General features: G+C 42.6%; 2 protein-coding genes across 6 annotated transcripts in view; both read left to right on the top strand.

Moving 5' to 3' along the window:
• The first annotated feature begins 1,778 nt into the window (after positions 1-1,778).
• The window catches only part of STAU2 (staufen double-stranded RNA binding protein 2), a 334,517-nt gene continuing 317,616 nt past the window's right edge, over positions 1,779-18,679 (top strand). For 3 of the 5 annotated variants that reach the window (XM_025393315.1, XM_025393314.1, XM_025393313.1), the window contains exons 1-3: positions 2,548-2,692; positions 9,051-9,163; positions 10,580-10,645. Coding sequence is in view for 2 of the 5 variants with exons in the window: in XM_025393314.1 (XP_025249099.1) it covers positions 10,628-10,645 (18 nt within the window). In the remaining 3 variants the exon portion in view is untranslated. Of the gene's footprint in view, positions 2,091-2,547; positions 2,693-9,050; positions 9,164-10,579; positions 10,646-18,679 lie in introns of those variants that run through there. The other 2 variants (XM_025393312.1, XM_025393316.1) reach the window with 2 other exon arrangements.
• Positions 2,641-4,550, top strand: LOC112629751 (translation initiation factor IF-2-like). The gene has a single exon (XM_025393320.1). The coding sequence runs from the start codon at positions 2,656-2,658 to the stop codon at positions 3,163-3,165; it is 510 nt and encodes a 169-aa protein (XP_025249105.1). The 5' UTR covers positions 2,641-2,655; the 3' UTR covers positions 3,166-4,550.

Below are 18,679 nucleotides of genomic sequence, written 5' to 3'. Positions count from 1 at the left end.
GAGATAGAGTCTTGCTCTGTTGCTCAGGCTAGAGTGCAGTGACATGATCTCAGCTCACTGCAACCTCCGCCTCCCGAGTTCAAGCAATTCTCCTGCCTCAGCCTCCCAAGTAGTTGGGATTACAGGTGCGTGCCACCACGCCCAGCTAGTTTTTGTATTTTTAGTAGAGATGGGGGTTTCACCATGTTGGCCAGGCTGTTCTCGAACTCGTGACCTCGTGGTCTGCCTGCTTTGGCCTTCCAAAGTGCTGAGGTTACAGGTGTGAGCCACCGCACCCGGCCAAGAAGGTGATTTTTGAATGCCACGAAAGATTATTTGTTCACCAGGCGAGAGAAGGGGTAGCCTGAAGGGAGAGAGAATAGCTTATGTAAAGACACAGAGGTAGGCGGCTTGATCCTTCGTATGGCTGGTGGGAAAGTAAGGTATTCATTCAAAAGATTCAATAATTTCTGGTCCAACTTCTTTCCGTCAGTGATGGACAGGTGGGCCGCATATACAACAGTGCTCCCATAAGATTATACAGTTCTTTAAGCTGAGGGCAGTGGTTCACACCTGTAATCCCAGCACTTTGGGAGGCCGAGGTGGGAGGATCACTTGAGGTCAGGAGTTCGAGCCCAACCTGGCCAACATGGTCAAACCCCGTCTCTACTAAAAATACAAAAGTTAGCTGGGCGTGGTGGCATGTGCCTGTAAACCCAGCTACTAGGGAGGCTGAGGCAGGAGAATTGCTTGAACCCGGGAGGCGGAGGTTGCAGTGAGCTGTGATTGTGCTACTGCATTCCAGCCTGGGTGACAGAGCTGAGACTTCGTCTCAAAAAAAGAAAAAAAGAAAGAAAGAAAAGGATTATACAGTTCTTCTACTGTACGTTTCCTATGTTTAGATATAAATACCTTGTGTTGCAATTGCCTACAGTATTAGCACAGTAACACACTCTACAGGTTTGTAGCCTAGGAGCAACAGCTATATACCATATAGCCAAAGCGAGTAGTTGGCTAGACTACCTAGGTTTGCGTAAGAGCACGCTATGATGTGCACAAAACAACAAAAATCGCTCAATGACACGTTCCTCAGAACATATGCCTATGGCTAGGTAAGGCATGACTGTATGAGAATGCTGACTAGGTGCGTGAGCCGCTAGAAGGAGCGCTGCAAATTTAGGAAGGATGCAACATGTTCAATCCGAGGGAACTGGCAGAGGTGAAAAGGAGGGAAAAAGCATAGGAAAGAGTTCTGGGAGGAAAAATACAGCTGTAGCTAACATTGTACCAGGAGAGGTACTACATGCCCGGCCCTGTTTAAAGGGGTTCATATGTATTGTCACATTTAAATACAAAATATCACATGTAGTCTCCTCTTGAGGTTCAGGCTAAGTAACATGCCGGTGGTCTCCTCTCCAGTTAGTAAGCGGATATCCAGCCTTGGTTATCTGACTCTGGAGCCCTTGCTCTTAACCAGGACACACACTATCTTCCCAGGTGTAGACAGGAGATTGGTTTTAGATGATGACTGAAATCACCGGCCTGGGAGACATTTCTCAGAGAAGTGACACCGGGAAGAAACTCTAGAAATAACGTTGCAAATGAATAAGTTTGTGAAAGCACACTAATAGTTCTATTTCGAAATTTCTTTTATTGTCAGATTATTTTTGGTGCCCGTTACTAAACGAAGTGTTCAATTTCATCGAGCTTAACCGGGTTGAAGTTATCTAGACAAAAGTAATCCACATCAAAACCAGGACGAATCAAGGCGTAATTTCTGTTTTCTGGCACTCTTGCCTCATAAATCTAGGATCTAGGGCTTTGTTTTCAATGGTTCTCATTTTTGGCTCCAAGGATTCTTTTTCATGTGACTAATTTTTTCGGTGGAGGAGGAGGTCTGGTCACGCCGCGGGTCTTGGCGAGCAGGTGATTACGGATCCCTGGTGTTTGCTAGGCGAGACGGTGAAGCAACCTCCTCCTCGCCCCCTCCCCCGTCTGGAAAGGTGCAGGATCCGCTAAACCGTGTGTCGCACAACAGCGGCCGGAGCAGACGCGGGATGGTCGCGCGTCCCCTGCACAGCACAGAGGGGCAGCCTGAGAGCCTGGGAAAGGTACGAGCGGGGAATCAGAGCACAGGGTGCGGACCAGAAAGAGCAGACCGTCAGTCGGGCGGGGAAGGAAGTTGCCTACTGCAGGTGTGGAAGGGGCTGCCCCAGGCCCACCCCTGGCAGACGAGGGGGCGGGGAGCCGCGCCGGGGACGAGGAGACTGCGGACTGGGCGCGCTCCTAGCGCAGTCGCTCGCCCGCTTGCCCAAGGCCCCCGGGAACGGCCCTCTCTCGGGGGCCCAACTCGCCGCCGCTAGCCCCGCAGAGCTTGCAGCTGGGGGGCCCGGCAGCCGCCAGGGGGCGGGCGCTGCGTCGCGAACAATGGCTGCGCTTGGTCGCGGGCCGGCGGGAGGCGGAGTGGAGATAGAGCCGGTGCCGGGCGCGCGCGCCGGCCGGGCGTGCTGGGGCGCGGGAGCGGCTGCGCAGGCGGGGGCGCGCGGCGCGAGCGCGGGAGGGCGCGGCGGGAGCGCCCGGGAGGCGGGCGGAGGCGGGCGGAGGCGGGGGGCGGGGAGCCCGAGGGGTGGAAGCCGGCGGCGGCCGAGCGGGGTCAGTTCTCTGTACTGTTTGCCAATGTTGGAGCCGTCTGCAAAGTGTTCCTGGCAAGAAGGTAAATACCCTCGTCGGGGGCGCCCGGGAGACCCCGACTTCCGCCCCGCCGGCGGAGGAGGCAGAGGGCGCTGGGGAGCCCTGCAGGTCCGCAGCACGGGGAACCCGGAGATGAGCGGCCCCCTTCGCGGCCTCCTCTCCCCCGCGCCTTCCCTCCCACCTCGGGCTCTCTCGGGGCAGCAGGGGGGAGGGGAGACCGGCGTGGGAGGGTGGACCGAGAGGCGAAGGATTTGGGGTGGGGGGTGGGGGCGTGTGTGGCGGAGGGGGTGGGACGACACAGGTGTCCTGAGGGGAGGAGCCGGGAGGAACGCGAAGAGGCCGGGCCAAGTCGGGGTGCGGAGGTGGGGGAGGCAGGAACGCGGCTGCGGGCGCGGGAGGCTGGGGTTCTCGGGGGCCGGGGTGGTAGCGGCCGGAAGAGGGGACGGCGAGTGCAGCCACGGTGTGGCTGCGAGGGAGAGGGAGCGCCTGGGGTAGGGCAGGGGAGGGCGGCCTGGGGAGGGTCTGCAGGGAATGGGCCTGGGGGCGCTGGAGGCGGAGCGGCGGGGCCGGGGCGAGCCTGAGGGTGGCGGCGGCGGCTATTTCTGTAGAATGGGCGAGTGGTAAAGACGTAACTTGCCGAAATGGGAGGGTAGGTGGGGCCGAGGGGACAAAATGTATCCTATGACAGGCAAGTTCTGCTGTGGCTCTTACGAACTCCTACCGTGATGGCTCGGCTTAAAGGGGTAGTTGGCGGTAGTGACCTTGCCGGGGTGAAGGGAGTTGGGCGAGGAGACAAAGCTCAGTTACGGAATCCGCTGTGTGAGAGCAGGAACTCCAGTCTCTCCGGGAGCGAGCCGGTGGCTGTGGCCTGGGGGCGGGGGGTGCTCCGCAGAGGCTATGGAGGAGCACGCCACAGTGGGATTCTTAGGGAGGGGTGGGGATAATGGCCGTGGGGTTCTGAAAGTCTTTGGAAATGTGTGTAGAATTTTGCATTTGTGAATAATTTTCTTTGGTAAGGGTCCATATTTGCCGTGATGTCCCCTTTCCCCTATCCCCACTACAAAGGGTTAAGAACTGCTTGAGCAGATAGAGAGGGACCATTCAATTAGGGTAGACCTGGGAATTTACCAAAGGATTTTAAAGTGGGTGGATCCTGCAGAAAGAAAGGCTAGAGATGATCTTTTAAAGATATTTTACTGTCAACTGAAAACGTTTATTATTTAATGTTTGATTTCACGATTTTGGTGAACTTTCGCTGAGCATTACTTGGCTTCTGATGCATCCTGTGTTTCAGACCAGCATAGTGAATACTTGAAATCAAATTGGGATGGGCAGGCAGGGTGATAGTAACCTTGGAGGAGAAAAGATTTCAACATTTCTCCAGGATGTTTCTTCCCCGTCCTTGCTTTCTTTAGATGATTCAAGTATACTGTTGTGAACTGAGCTGCGGTGGAAAAATCTTATTTAATAAAACTATCAAAACCAAGACTTACTCTCCATCTCTGTTTTGTAATATGACCAGGTTTTCATTGTTCAGTTTGTATTTTACTGCAAACAAGAGATATCACATATCACTTTAATTGTAGATTGCTGCTTTTTGCAGCAGGCCTGTATTAAATTTGCGAAGCAGTTATGCAAAACTATGTGGTGTGTTTGTGTTTTCCTGCTATGGTTTCAAGTCAAGTTACCATTGTCACATTTCATTATATGGTAGGCTAGTCTGAAATTTACTCCTAAGTGATAATTAGTTGGTAGGATATGGTACGTACTTGCTCACAAATTACTGCATTTTTTCCCGTAAAAACCAGTATTTTGTATTTGTAAGAATGTTGCTGTATAATCCAAGTACATATTGTTAATTTCAAATAGAATGCTGTGTAATTATTAAATTTTAACTTTATTTGGAAGTAATTTTAAGCTTACAGAAAAATTGCAAGAATAAGAATAATAATACAAAGAATATCTTTGTAACCTTTATTCAGATTCACCTGTTAACATTTTATGCATTTATTACTGCTCTCTATCACACACAAAATGTTTTTCCCCTGGACCATTTAAGAGTAAGTTACATACATCGTGGTCCTTAACTCCTAAATACTTGAGCTTGGAAAACCATGTAAATTTTACATTTTAGCTTAACTTGGCTTGTCTGGAATGAAGTGCTAGGAAGAGTGGCTTGGTTTGCTTTTCAATAAATAATGTGAATATAAAAAAATCCAAGATAGTCATCAAGCTTTAAATATATAAACAATCCAGAAATCGAGGCAGAGCGGTTTTCCTGTTTAGGTTCTAGAAGATACGGTAGGTTTTTTTTTTTTTTTTTTTTTTTCTTCCTTTTGTGCCTACCCTTCTGTTTATTCCTATTATTATCTCCTTTTGTTTTGTACACGTTCGATGCTGGGAATCTGATCATTTATGTGTACAGATCATAAAGAGGGAAAACTCTAGATATTGCAAAATTGAATTCTCTATTAGACCGCATAGTTTGAGACATGCACAGTGTGATTATTCACATATATATATTTGTGCCTCTTATAGGTACACAAAATATTAGATGTCTAGAATCTGTGATAATTATAATTTTTATTTATGTATGCATCATTTGATTTTAAATAATCCTCCCCAAGTTCTGTATAGGAGCTTTGCCATTATGTTGTCCTAGATGTCAAGCCCTTGACTTTGTTCTAGGAAAAATTATAAGAAGGCAAATCTTTTATTTTTCACCAAACTGATGCTTAAAAAATAAAAAAACATTGGCCAGGGGCAGTGGCTCATGCCTGTAATCCCAGCACTTTGGGAGACCGAGGCAGGTGGATCAGGAGGTCAGGAGTTCGAGACCAGCCTGGCCAACATGGTGAAACTCCATCTCTACTAAAAATACAAAAATTAGCCGGGTGTGGTGGTGTGCGCCTGTAATCCCAGCTACTTGGGAGGCTGAGGCAGGAGAATCGCTTGAATCCTGGAGGTGGAGGTTGCAACGAGCTGAGATCGCACCTTTGCGCTCCAGCCTGGGCGACAGAACGAGACTCAGTCTCAAAAAAAAAAAAAAAATTTTTTTTGTTTTAAAAGAAGACAAGTCTTTTATAATTTGGTGTGTAGTGAAGAAAAGAGGACTTTGGGCCAGAAAGAACTGGGTTGTAAACCTAGCAGCGTGACTGTAGGCAAATAACCCAACCTCTAGAAAAATGGAGATAATGCCCACATCCCAAGATGATGAGGATTAAATGAGTTGATGTAAAAATGGCAAAATGTGGCACCTAACTTATACAATTGGTGTCTGATAAATGTTAGTTTCCTTTTTTTTGCCTGGCCTGTGGTATTTAGAGTTTTCCACTAGAATAGTTTGTGAAGTAAGACTTCCATTTTCCTTACGTAAAAGCAGCATTTTTGGGTACCTACTTTAAAAAATCAAAATGAAAAACATTTAAAAAAACTATTTAAAGGACACCATGTCTTTTTTAAAGTAAGAAGCATTGAATTGATAGTTTCATAGCAGTTTGTAGTTTAAGAATAGGGATAGTAAATTTTTTTTGCTTTTCATGTTGTCAAATAAGACATTTAAGTGAGAATTGCCTATCAACTGTAGGATGGGTGCTGATATAAAATTATACATATTTAATAACAGTGCCATTTTATAAAGTAGTTTAATTATTGGTGATCAGATTTTTGTACAGCTTTTAATTTCTCAGATGGGCAAGATAATTCACAATTAAAGTACGACTTACATCAGCAGTACATTGCAGTTACAGGTTGGACCATTCTTCATGAGCGTCATGCCTTCCCCTGTTTGTAGTGCCCTCTCCCTATAAACTGTCCTGCCTGTTTTCATTTAGTAGTTTGGAATCTAGAATTGCCTGTCCTAATATGCCTGACCAGATAGGGCATTTCTGGGACACGAGGATACATTTCTCTAAAAGTACTGAGTTGTAATTGGAATCAACTGTAGCTGGAAACTTTTCTGATAGTGGAGGTGGATTTTTTTTTTTTTTAATTTTTCTTTTTTTTTTTTTTTTTTGAGATGGAGTCTTCACTCTGACACCCAGGCTGAAGTATAGTGGTGTGACCTCTGCTCACTGCAGCGTCCGCCTCCCGGGTTCAAGCGATTTGCCTGCCTCAGTGTCCCGAGTAGCTAGGACTACAGGCGCATGCCACCATGCCCAGCTAAGTTTTGTATTTTTAGTTGAGACGGTTTTGCCATGTTGGCCAGGCTGGTCTCGAACTCCTGACCTCAGTGATCCATCTGCCTCAGCCTCCAAAAGTGCTGGGATTACAGGCGTGAACCACTGCACCCTGCCCTGCTGAGGAGGTGGATTTTATGAAACCATAGGTAGTATAAAACTGCTCTGCATTTTATTGATACGTCTTGATATTTTAGCAAATTGTTTAAAATATATGACAGTAGACTGGGCATATCTTTAAAGTAGAAACAGAGTCTTAAAGACATGTGCCACTGTGAGCATTCTGAATTGTCCATGGTATAATTACAAATTACAAATTTTAAATTGATGTAAATCTGATATAACTGGTTTCGTTAAAAAAGTAGAATTTTCAGAATGTTAGCCAATGACAGAGTGCTGTTATAGACATACTAGTTTCATGTGTTTTAATTTATCCAGCTCTTTATATTGTGAAGAAAAGGCATACAGAATATTTAAATTGTATGGTTAATTTTATGTTCATAAAGTTTTCTTTTTTGTTACTTCATGGAATATCTGTTCTGTGTCAGAAGATTAGAACTTTCAGGCTGTGCGCCGTGGCTCACGCCTGTAATCTCAGCACTTTGAGAGGCCAAGGCGGATGGATCACCTGAGGCCAGGAGTTGGAGACCAGCCTGGCCAACATGGTGAAACCCCCTCTCTACTAAAAATACAAAAATTAGCCAGGCATGGTGGTGTGTGCCTGTATCTCCAGCTACTGGGGAGGCTGAGGCAGGAGAATTGCTTGAGCGTGGGAGGTGGAGGTTGCAGTGAGCTGAGATTGAGCTGTTGCACTCCAATCTGGGTGACAGGGCGAGACTCCGTCTCAAAAAAAGGATAAAAAAAGTTTAGAACTTTCAAAAAGGTACCCCAATATCTTACTGTGCTTACTTCTTGGAATCAGCCACCAGTGTTACCAGTCTCTGATATTGAAGAAATACGTAGAGATCTGTAGATAAGCGTTTGTAACTTTAGAAGTTTATACTAATAAAGACAAAATGGAATTTTTCAAAGTTGGTGAATGCTTAATAATGTTAAAAAAAATTTTTTTTTTTTTTTTTTTTGAGATGAAGTCTTGTTCTGTTACCTGGGCTGGAGTGCAGTGGCATGATCTTGGCTCACTGCAACCTCGGCCTCCCGGGTTCAAGTGATTCTCCTGTCTCAGCCTCCCAAGTAGCTGGGATTACAGGTGTGTGTTACCATACCCAGCTAATTTTTGTATTTTTAGTAGAGACAGGGGTTCAGCATGTTGGCCAGGCTGGTCTCGAACTCCTGCCCTCAGGTGATCCACCCGCCTCGGCCTCCCAGAGTGCTGAGATTACAAGCTGAGCCACCGCACCCGACCAGTAATATTAAATTCTAGAAAGCAAGGGACACTACATCACTGAGATGGTTTAGTGGTTATTTACATTTTACTTTTTAAATGAACTGTTTTCAGTTAAAAAAAGTTGATTGGTTGTGTTTGTATTTTTAGTTATAGCTAGTGTATTTTTTTAATGAGATACTCCATTCCTATTGAAAGTGCGTGTATTTTAACACCATATGACTAATGCTACACTTGTTAATCTCATTTTTTGAATTGAAAATATAAATGTTTAAGTTTTATAATTTGCCACTTTGCCGTCCTAATGTTACTCATTTGCTCATGTTGAACAGGGATTTTATTTTATTTTTTGCCTAGCCAAATATTAATACCTAAAACACCATAGGAGTATTGAATTATAGAGTTGGACAGGATTGTCTTATTTATTGTTGCATAGCACATTGCACCAGAATTTAAGGACTGAAGACAGCAAACATTATCTTACCGTTTCTGTGGGTTAGAAATCTCGGTGCAGCTTAGCTGGATGCCTGTGGCTCATGAAAGAGGTGGTAGTCAAGCTGTCAGTTGGGGCTGCAGTCGCATCTGGAAGCTTTCCTGGTGGAAGATGTTTCTGAACTCATTCATGTGGCTCTTGCAGGGTTCAGTTTCTTGGGGCTCTTGGACTGAAGAAATCAATTTTTGCTGGCTGTTGGCCAGAGGTTTTTCTCAGTTCTTTGCCTTGTGGGCCTCTCCAAAGGGCCCCACAGTTTAGCATCTGCTTCCCTCTGAGCAAATGAGTGAGAGAAGGTGATGCCCAATAATTTTTATAACCTAATCTTGGAAGTGGTATCTCATTATTTCTGCTGTATTCTATTTGTTAGAGGCTGCCTACCGCAAGGACTTTAGCTTACTTTTTAAAGATTGAAGAAAAAAAAAGAAGAGAGAAAAAGAAGAACTCAAAGATACACAAAGTAATTTGACCAAGGCTCAGAAGGTAATCTCCTGAAGAACTTTGACTAAAACTCAAATTCACCAATACTCAGGCCTTGTGCTCTTTATACAGCATCCCATTCTCATAGGAAATGTGAAAGTAATTAGAAAGAAATAAAAATTGATGCAGATTGCAGATGCTGTGGACACTTATTGTAAGAAAAATATTAAAAGTTTTCAAAGTCATTTTGAATTGACTCTAGTTTGTCATCTTGAAAAAATGGTAACCAAATACGAGTGTGTGTTTGTGTATGTGTGTGTGTACTTACAAAACATTTGCTTCTAAGGGCAAGTTCAATATTAAAGTTTAACAACATAAAAGTTTCTCCGCTAGTGATTAGATATAGGCCTTTTGCTGTGTATCACAACTGTATTGTTGCTTTGTAGATAATTTTTAGGGGAGAGGTTTGTACATAATTTATATTTTATATGAACTTTTTTTCATTACAAGATCTCATGATTTATTTGTTTATAATTTGGACTTTCCTGCCCTTCATTGGCATCTGTTTTTAAATTAATTTCTTTTTTCTTTTTTTTGAGATGGAGTCTCACTCTGTCACCTAGGCTGGAGTGCCATGGCATGATCTTGGCTTACTGCAACCTCTGCCTGCTGGGTTCAAGCGATTCTCTTGCCTCAGCCTCCCTAGTAGCTGGGATTACAGGCACTTGCCACCATGCCCGGCTAATTTTTGTAGTTTTAGTAGAGGCAGGATTTTCACCATGTTGGCCAGGCTGGTCTCAAACTCCTGACCTCAAATGATCCACCCAACTTGGCCTCCCAAAATGCTGGGATTACTGTGCCCAGCCTGACATTTTATTATGCGTACTATTTTTATACTGACGATAACAGACAAAATGACAGAGAAAAGTAAAATATTCAGCAAGATAATTGTACTATATGCTCTTTTCCATACCATCTAAGAGAATACTTGTGGTGTTGCATCTTCTTTAGGATTAATTTATCATATAGAAAATGGGAACAAAGCTGTTTAAAACAGGACTGCAAAAAGAGAGTATATGTTAAATATTAACCTGAAACTCTCAGATTTATTTTTAACAGCTTCACTTTTGTTGGGATTGTCTTAGAAATCTAGAAGCAGAAGGAGCTTTGTTCAGATCTGTACTGTCCAGTATGGTGGACACTAGTGATATGCTTATTTAAGTTAACATGAAAGAAAATTAAACGTTTATTTTCTTGATTGCTCTAGCCACATTTCAAGTGCTCAGTAGCCGCATGTGGCTAATGACTACCAGATTGTATAGTACAAGTACAGAACATTTTTATCATCATAGAAAGTTCTATGGAGATCTGGATAAATTACATTTTATGTTTGATTTTTATCAAGGGCATGTGTTTAAAATACCAGTCATTGAGGTTATCAACTAAGTTGAACTTTATTTCTTCATTTTCATTTTCCAGTTTTGGGAGCCGTGAGGGATACAGCAGTTTGGTCAATATTGTCTTAACATGCTTCAAATAAATCAGGTGAGTTTGTGTTAAGATATTTTTCATGCGTACATTGTGCTTTGGCTGTAAATTGTGGAACATTTTAACTCAGCTTTTCTTTTCTATACCTGTAACCTGACTCATCGCTTTTTAAAACAGTTACCTACTGTATAGTCATCATTGGAGGCTGTGTAGGGCAGGTTGTTTAAGGATTAGAATGATCTTCTGAAAGTTGATAACTTCTGGTTGTGCAAGGCAGAAGGTTTGTCTGTTCTTCTTGATGTCACATCCCTTTAGGACTTGTTAATGTGTTCAGAATGCTTATCATGATATAGCTTCAATAGGTGGCAGTTCTGCAGACTCAAAGCATTTTTAGTGACAAATCTTATGAAGTAGTTGTATCTGTTTAAAAAAAAAAAGATTCACTTTCCAGGGCACTGAAAAACTCTAGAAGGAAGTGCTCTGATAAACTACAGCGTATAATACTTTAGACTCACTGAAAGAAGTGTTTTTCTTAGTTCTTGAGGTTTTTCCAAGAACTTTATACATTTAATTTTACCTTTACCAGTTAAATAGAACATTGTATCGTAACTATAGTGTTAGAAAATATTTTTGGCCAGGCTGGGTGGCTCACACCTGTAGTCCCAGCATTTTGGGAGGTGAGGTGGGAGGATCTCTTGAGCACAGGAGTTTGAGCCAGACTGGGCAACATAGTCAGACCCTGTCTCTTAAAAAAAAAAAAAAAAGGGAAAGAAACAAAGAAAGTAATTTTATTTCTTTTGGTTGCAAATCATGAGAGAAGTAATTAAACTATTTTTTTTTTCCTGTGATTAAAAAAATAATTGGCTGGGCACAGTGGCTCACGCCTATAATCCCAGCACTTTAGGAGGCCAAGGCAGGCGGATCACTTGAGGACGGGAATTTGAGACCAGCCTAGCCAACATGGAGAAACCCTACTAAAAACCCTCTACTAAAAAATACAAAATTAGCCAGGTGTGGCGGTGCATGCCTGTAATCCCAGCTACTCAGGAGGCTGAGGCAGGAGAATCACTTGAACCCGGGAGGCGGAGGTTGCGGTGAGGCGGAGGTTGTGGTGAGCCAAGATTGTGCCATTGCACTCCAGCCTGGGCAAAAAGAGTGAAACTCTGTCTCAAAAAAAAAAAAAAAGTAATCTTGGCCAGGCGCGATCACTCAGGCCTGTAATCCTGGCATTTTGGGAGGCCGAGGCAGGTAGATCACCTGAAGTCAGGAGATCAAGACCAGCCTGGCCAACATGGTGAAACCCTATCTCTACTAAAAATACAAAAAAATCAGCCGGTTGTGGTGGTGCATACCTGTAATCCCAGCTACTTGGGAGGCTGAGGCAGGAGAATTGCTTGAATCCAGGAGGCGGAAGTTGCAGTAAACTGAGATCGCACCATTGCACTCTAGCCTGGGCGACAGAGCAAGACTCCGTTCCAAAAAAAAAAAAGAAAGTAATCTTGACCCCCTGCCCTCTGATATATAGTCCTGCTCACCTTGCCTGAGAAATCTCTAGTTCCTTTGCATCCCATGCCATCTCTAAGCTAATGACAGAAGTTTATACCTGGTCTAGGCCTCTTTTTCTGAGCTCCAGACTCATGTAGCATTTACCACCTTGATCTCTTGGATGTCTTTATACATCTTGGACTTAATGTGTGCCCAAGAAATAATCTCAGTGCTTCAGTTATACTGGACTGTTTCAGTTCCTAGATTGGGTAAGGTTGTTCTGGCTGCAAGGATTTGCACAGATTTCCTCTCTTCCCCTCCCCTGGGTTTGGCTTGCTTGACTGCAGTCCTGCTGTATGCTGTCATAGCACTTGCTCTTTAGTTTAATAACATGACATTTGCAGTTATAGTCAAATATGTAATTATTTGTTTTAACATTTGTCTCCCTTGTTAGTATGTTTCATGAAGACAGACAGTGACTTTTCTTGTTTACTGTTATATCCCCAGGTCCTAGAATAAACAATGTAAATAGTTTTCATACATTTATTTGTTGGGTGTATGAACATACGAATGGTGCTAGAGTTGTCACTAAAGCAAGGGGATATTTATTTTTCAACAATAAGCACGTAATTATGTTGTCAGTTTTGGTGTTATATGCTGCTGTGTTACACAAATGCAACTAACTCTCCCTCATGTAAAGTTGTTATTTGGTTTTCTAGAAACTTTCCTTGTGCAACAAAAATTAGTTTAATCAAAAACATTACTAATAATTTAAGGAAATTGTAGAGCTGTCCTGTGCTTAGTTCTTCCTGTTTCCTCACAGCTGCTCTCAAATCCCAGTGGAAGCATTATGAGACCTTATTTGCAAACTGTTATAGGTGTGAAGTTGCCACTAAAATTATTTGGTTACAGTTAAAATAATTTTTCATATTCTGCCACAGACATTTGGAAATGATCATTTTATGCCAGCCAACTTCATTGAAAATTATAGTTTATGGATTAGTCCTAATGAGGATTTACTAACTGGCTATGTTGCAGGTCATGTTGAATTAGGCACTGCAAACAGTTCCTAGGCAACGCTCTACATGGCCACAAGCAATTCCCTGGATGTTGGCTAGAAGTTGTACACAGTGCCTGGAGATATACATACTTAACTTGTACAGGTTGAGTATTCCTTATCCAAAATGCTTGGCACCGGAAGTGTTTCCTATTTCAAATTTTTTTAGATTTTGGAATTTTGCCTACCGGTTGAGCGTCCCTAATACAGAAATCCAAAATCCAGAATGCTCCAATGAGCATTTCCTTTGAGCATTATGTTGGTACAAAAGAAGTTTGAAATCTTGGAGATTTTGGATTTCAGATTTTTGGATTTGGGATGCTCAACCTTAACAGACGTGTATTCCTAGAATAAGAGACCCCTCCATCTTGTTACTGACTATAACTGTCATCCCCCAAACTGTTCAAGTTTGAGATAAAGACTCTCTTCAGCTAAACATAGAGTTGAATTCTTAAACTCATGAGTAATTTTTGAATCTTACTTTCTCGGCAACCACTTTCTCATAACAGTGAGGGTTCTCAAGGTAAATGTATAAAGGGGCCAGCTGTGGTGGCCCATGCCTGTAATCCCAGCACTTTGGGAGGCCGAAGTGGGAGGATTGCTTGAGACCAGGATTTTGAGACCAGCTTGGGCAGCATAGTAGGACCCTGTCTCTACAAAAAAAAAAAAATATGTTAGATATGGTGACACATGCCTGTAGTCTTAGCTACTTGGGAGGCCGGGGTGGAGGATCACTTGAGCCTGGGAGGTTGAAGCTGCAGTGAACTGTGATCATGCCACTGCACTCCAGTCTGGGTAACAGAATGAGACCTTAGGCATGCAAAGGGGACTTGAGTTGATTCTCAGCTTGAAACAGTTGAGATTTTTACTGTGTGATTTTCAACATTGTCTCTAGGATTACTACTACATTTTTATTTGGGAAGTCTTTTGTTTTCTTAAGATACCTGAATTAGATGCTTTTTATTTATGTATTTATTTATTTATTTTTGAGATGGAGTCTCACTCTGTTGCCCAGACTGGAGTGCAGTGGCATGATCTCGCCTCACTGCAACCTCCGCCTTTCGGGTTCAAGCAATTCTCCTGCCTCAGCCACCTGAGTAGCTGGGATCACAAGCACACGCCACCATGCCTGGCTAAGTTTTGTATTCTTAGTAGAGACGGAGTTTCACCATGTTGGTCAGGCTGGTCTTGAACTCCTGACCTCGTGATCTGCCTGCCTTGGCCTTTCAAAGTGCTGGGATTACAGGCGTGAGCCACTGTGCCCAGGCTACATGGTTTTTTATTTGTAACAGATTCTTCCATATGTGTTACTAAAACTAATGAAAAACTAGGCTATTGAATACCAGGTTATTTGTTACTAATTTTGCCTAACTTTAGTATTATCATGGAACATGAATGTTCCATGTTCTGTTAAGATAATAGCACTTTTCTGCCTTTAAATTGTGATCGTAGTTATTGTTTTTGCCTTTTAAGAATGTGTGTTATTATCCATGTGCAACTTATGCTTACTGTAGAAAATTAGGTGTGATAAGCAAAAAAAAAAAGAAACCCCAAAAACAAACAAAAAAAATCACAAAAAATTCCACTTCTTTTACAGAGATAATCACTGGTAACATTTTGGGGTGTATACTTCTAGATTTTTTTTCTATGCAGGTATGTTTTTATGTGAATATATGTTACTTTTTAAAAACTGGGTTTATACAATATGTAATGTTTTGAAGTGATTTAATAATAATTCTTAGTTTGGATGTACTAAAATTTAACCAAGCCCTTATTGTTGGACAGATTTTTGTATTGTAGTTAGTGCCATAGTGAATTTTTGTAATATACATCTGTTTGTCTAATTATTTTCTTAGAATTGATTATTTGAAATGGAAATACTAGTCAAAGATGTATGTGGATTTTAAAGATATTTGGTGTATAGCCCCCTAAAAGACAAAGTTATATCTGCCAGAAGTGTATCTACCTGTTTCCTTACTTCCTTGACAAAATTTCAGTCTTTGCCAATCTGTCTGACAAAAGGTGGTATTTTACTTTGTGTTTCTGTAATATTTAAATAGTTCTTGTTCTTTCGTGTTTTGCCTTTTGTGAATTGCTTATATATGTCTACTGTCATCTATTTCTTTTTATTTGTAAATAACATTCTTTGGATTATGTCCCCTGATAATTTTCTGAGTATTTATAATCATTACTCTATACTTTTTACTCATTATTCAACAGATAACTAATAGGAGTATACTAGTTTCTGGGGTACCATAATATGATGAGTATGGTATATTTTGGTCCTTTCTCCCGGATCATTAATTATAGGTCCCCTGGGAAAAGGAACTCATTTTAACAGTAAGCTACAGCAAATGTAAATTACGAAGATACATGCTGTGAATAATATTTTTAAATGAGTAGCTGAAATAGGGCCAAGTTTTGGAGATTAGCTAGTGAGGTAGACTTGACAGGTCAGTGTGTCCTAAGGAATTGGAAAAGTCTGTATTAGGCAGTTGTTGTATTGGGAGAGCCTAGCAACTGGGAATTTACAGGGATCAAAGTAATCTGGTAGTTCTTTTTAGTGAGGTTTGGTAGTAGATGTTGGGAACATGGAAGCTAAGAGGAAGCTTTAAGGCCTAACTGAAGTGGAAGGGATGACGGCAGGACAAGACAGAATTTTTCTGTGTCAAAGGAGTAGGAGAACCCTGTAGGGCAAGAGGGAGCTAGGTGTTACAAAAAAAAAAAAAAAAGACAGTTTTTATTACACTGGATAGTGTAAGACCAGAGTATGATTACCAAGAAACAAGTCTAGAGTTTAAAGAATAATGATGGCTATCTCAGAGGTTTGTTGTGAGGAGTAATTGAGATAACAAAGGCAAAATGCTTAGCATTGCTCCTGTTACTACTGCTATTAATTTGACTATTAATATTGCTCTTGGCTGTTGCTACCTGACTCTGGAAATTGGTGGGAAAGGAGGGCAGACGGCAGACATTTAGGTAGATAATTGAGTAAAGTATTTGGGGGAATGAACCACTTTCTCAAGCCCACATTGGCTTCGAGGTCCTCCTGCTTCTTGCCACAAGCACCAGGAACTCTATTCTTTCCTCTTAAAAGTTGCTGCTACTTAGTAGTAGTAACTTTTTTTTCCAAGACTGGGTGTGGGGATCTATAATCTGCTCACATCTCTTGTCGCGTAGGATATAGCCTACCATTAGGAGATAAGAAAAATAGTAAACATCAGGAGGTTAAAATGTGTAAGACAGACTTCTACTTTTGCCTATGCTGGTATAATGGGAACTGGATTTATTTTATGTGTAGCCAGCTTCCAAGATGGCCCCCAATGATCCCTGCATCCCGGTATTTACACCACGGTGTAATCCCCATACACATTACATTGAGGTTTATCTGTGGAACCAATAGAACGTGACAGAAGTGATGGATCATTTCTTAGGATAGGTTATTTATTTATTTATTTTTTTGAGACAAAGTCTGGCTCTGTAGCCCAGGCTGGAGTGCAGTGGCATGATCTCGGCTCACTGCAGGCTCTGCCTCTCGGGTTCACACCATTCTCCTGCCTCAGCTTCTCGAGTAGCTGGGACTACAGGCACCCGCCACCACGCCTGGCTAATTTTTTGTATTTTTAGCAGAAACGAGGTTTCACTGTGTTCGCCGGGATGATCTCGATATCCTGACCTTGTGATCCGCCCGCCTCGGCCTCCCAAAGTGCTGGGATTACAGGCGTGAGCCACCACACCTGGCCACGATAGGTTATTTATAAAACAAATATGACTCCGCCTCCTTCCCTTACTACCCCCAGCCTTGGATTACTTACTCTGAGAATTGTTAGCTGCTATGTTGTGAACAGCCCGATGGAGAGGCCCATGCTGTGAGAAACTGAGACCTTTTGCCAACAGCCAACAAGGAACTGAGGCCTCTGGCCAACAGCATGTGAGTGAGCCTTCTTGGAAGCAGATGTTCCAGCTTTAGTCAGGCTTCCAGTCCTAAACATCTGTCCCGCTGACATCTTGACTGCAACCTCATGAGAAATCCTGAGGCAGAACTACCCGTCTAAGCAGTTCCCTGATTACCAACCCTCAGAAACTGTGTGAAATAAATAAATTTTTTAAAAAAAATTTTTTTAGTTTTTTTGAGTTGGAGTCTTGGTCTGTCACCCAGGCTAGAGTGTAGTGACACGATCTCAGCTCACTGCAACCTCTTGTCTCCCAGGTTCAAGTGATTCTCCTGCCTCAGCCTCCTGAGTAGCTGGGGCTACAGACGTGCACCACCACACCTGGCTAATTTTTGTATTTTTAGTAGAGATGGGGTTTCACCATGTTGGGCAGGCTGGTTTCAAACTCCTGACCTCAGGTGATCCTCCTGCCTCAGCCTCCCAAAGTGCTGGGATTACAGGCATGAGTCACCGTGCCTGGCCAATGCTTGATTTTTAAAGCCACAAAATTGGAGGTAATTTGTTATGTAGCAAAAATGTACTCATTCTCCTTAAATAACTTGAGAATTTATAAAATATATAAACAATAGCTTTTAGACATTGGTGACAGGCAGCACCAGACTGTGATCCCTGAGAGAATAGGAACAAGTGAGGGTAAAGCCCTTCAATTGTAAGAGCTTACTGCAGAGCCTAGAGGTAGTTTATTGGTTGCAGTGCAAGGTGTGGAGGAACCAAAACAGAGCCCAGCAGTCCTACTGAGATAAAAAGACAAAGATAAAAATTTGGGAAGATCAAGGTGGTTAGAATTGCAGGGCAGAGTACCAGAGAAAAAAGAGCTATGAGGGTTGGAATTGGCACTGGGGAAGCATACACTAGAAAACAAGAGAGCATGAACAAGTGAGCATGCATTTTGGAGATCTCCAGAGGGTTCTCCTGGAGTCTTTTGCTGAGTTCTGATTTTGTAGATGCTTGACAGGCCCTACCTGAGGCCAGAGAAAAATATAGCACTTCTGGAAAGCACTAAGAAAAACAATTTCCAGAGTTCACATGAGGCTTCAAATAGTCATGTTCCTGTTGGATGTCGTAGAATATGTAGGGCACTGGGAAGAGTCCTCAGAAGGTTCCAAATGATTCCAAGTAACTTAATTGCACTGAAACACTATTTAGAAGAATACAACAAAATTCAGAACCCAACAATGTAAAATTTAGTTTTTGTCATTCAGTCACAAAATGCTTGCTTCGACATTAGCAATGGATAGAACATCTAGACAGAATATCAGTAAGGAACTAGAGGACTTGAACAGCAGTATAAATCAGCTAGACCTAGCAGACATACACAGAATATTCAGCAACAGCAAAATATATATTCTTTTTTTTTTTTTTTGTCTTTATTTTTTTGGGAGACAGAGTCTCACTCTGTTGCCCAGGCTGGAGTGCAATGTCTTCATCTTGACTCACTGCAACCTCCGCCTCTGGGGTTCAAGTGATTCCCCTGCCTCAGCTTCCTGAGTAGCTAGAATTACAGGTGTCCACCACCACACTCGGCTATTTTTGTATTTTTAGTAGAGACGGTTTTGCCGTGTTGGCCAGGCTGGTCTCAGACTCCTGATCTCAGGT

This window comes from Theropithecus gelada, chromosome 8 (genome assembly GCF_003255815.1).
Source record: "Theropithecus gelada isolate Dixy chromosome 8, Tgel_1.0, whole genome shotgun sequence".
NCBI classification, from domain to species: domain Eukaryota; kingdom Metazoa; phylum Chordata; class Mammalia; order Primates; family Cercopithecidae; genus Theropithecus; species Theropithecus gelada.
This window is presented reverse-complemented; position numbering and strand designations above follow the sequence as displayed.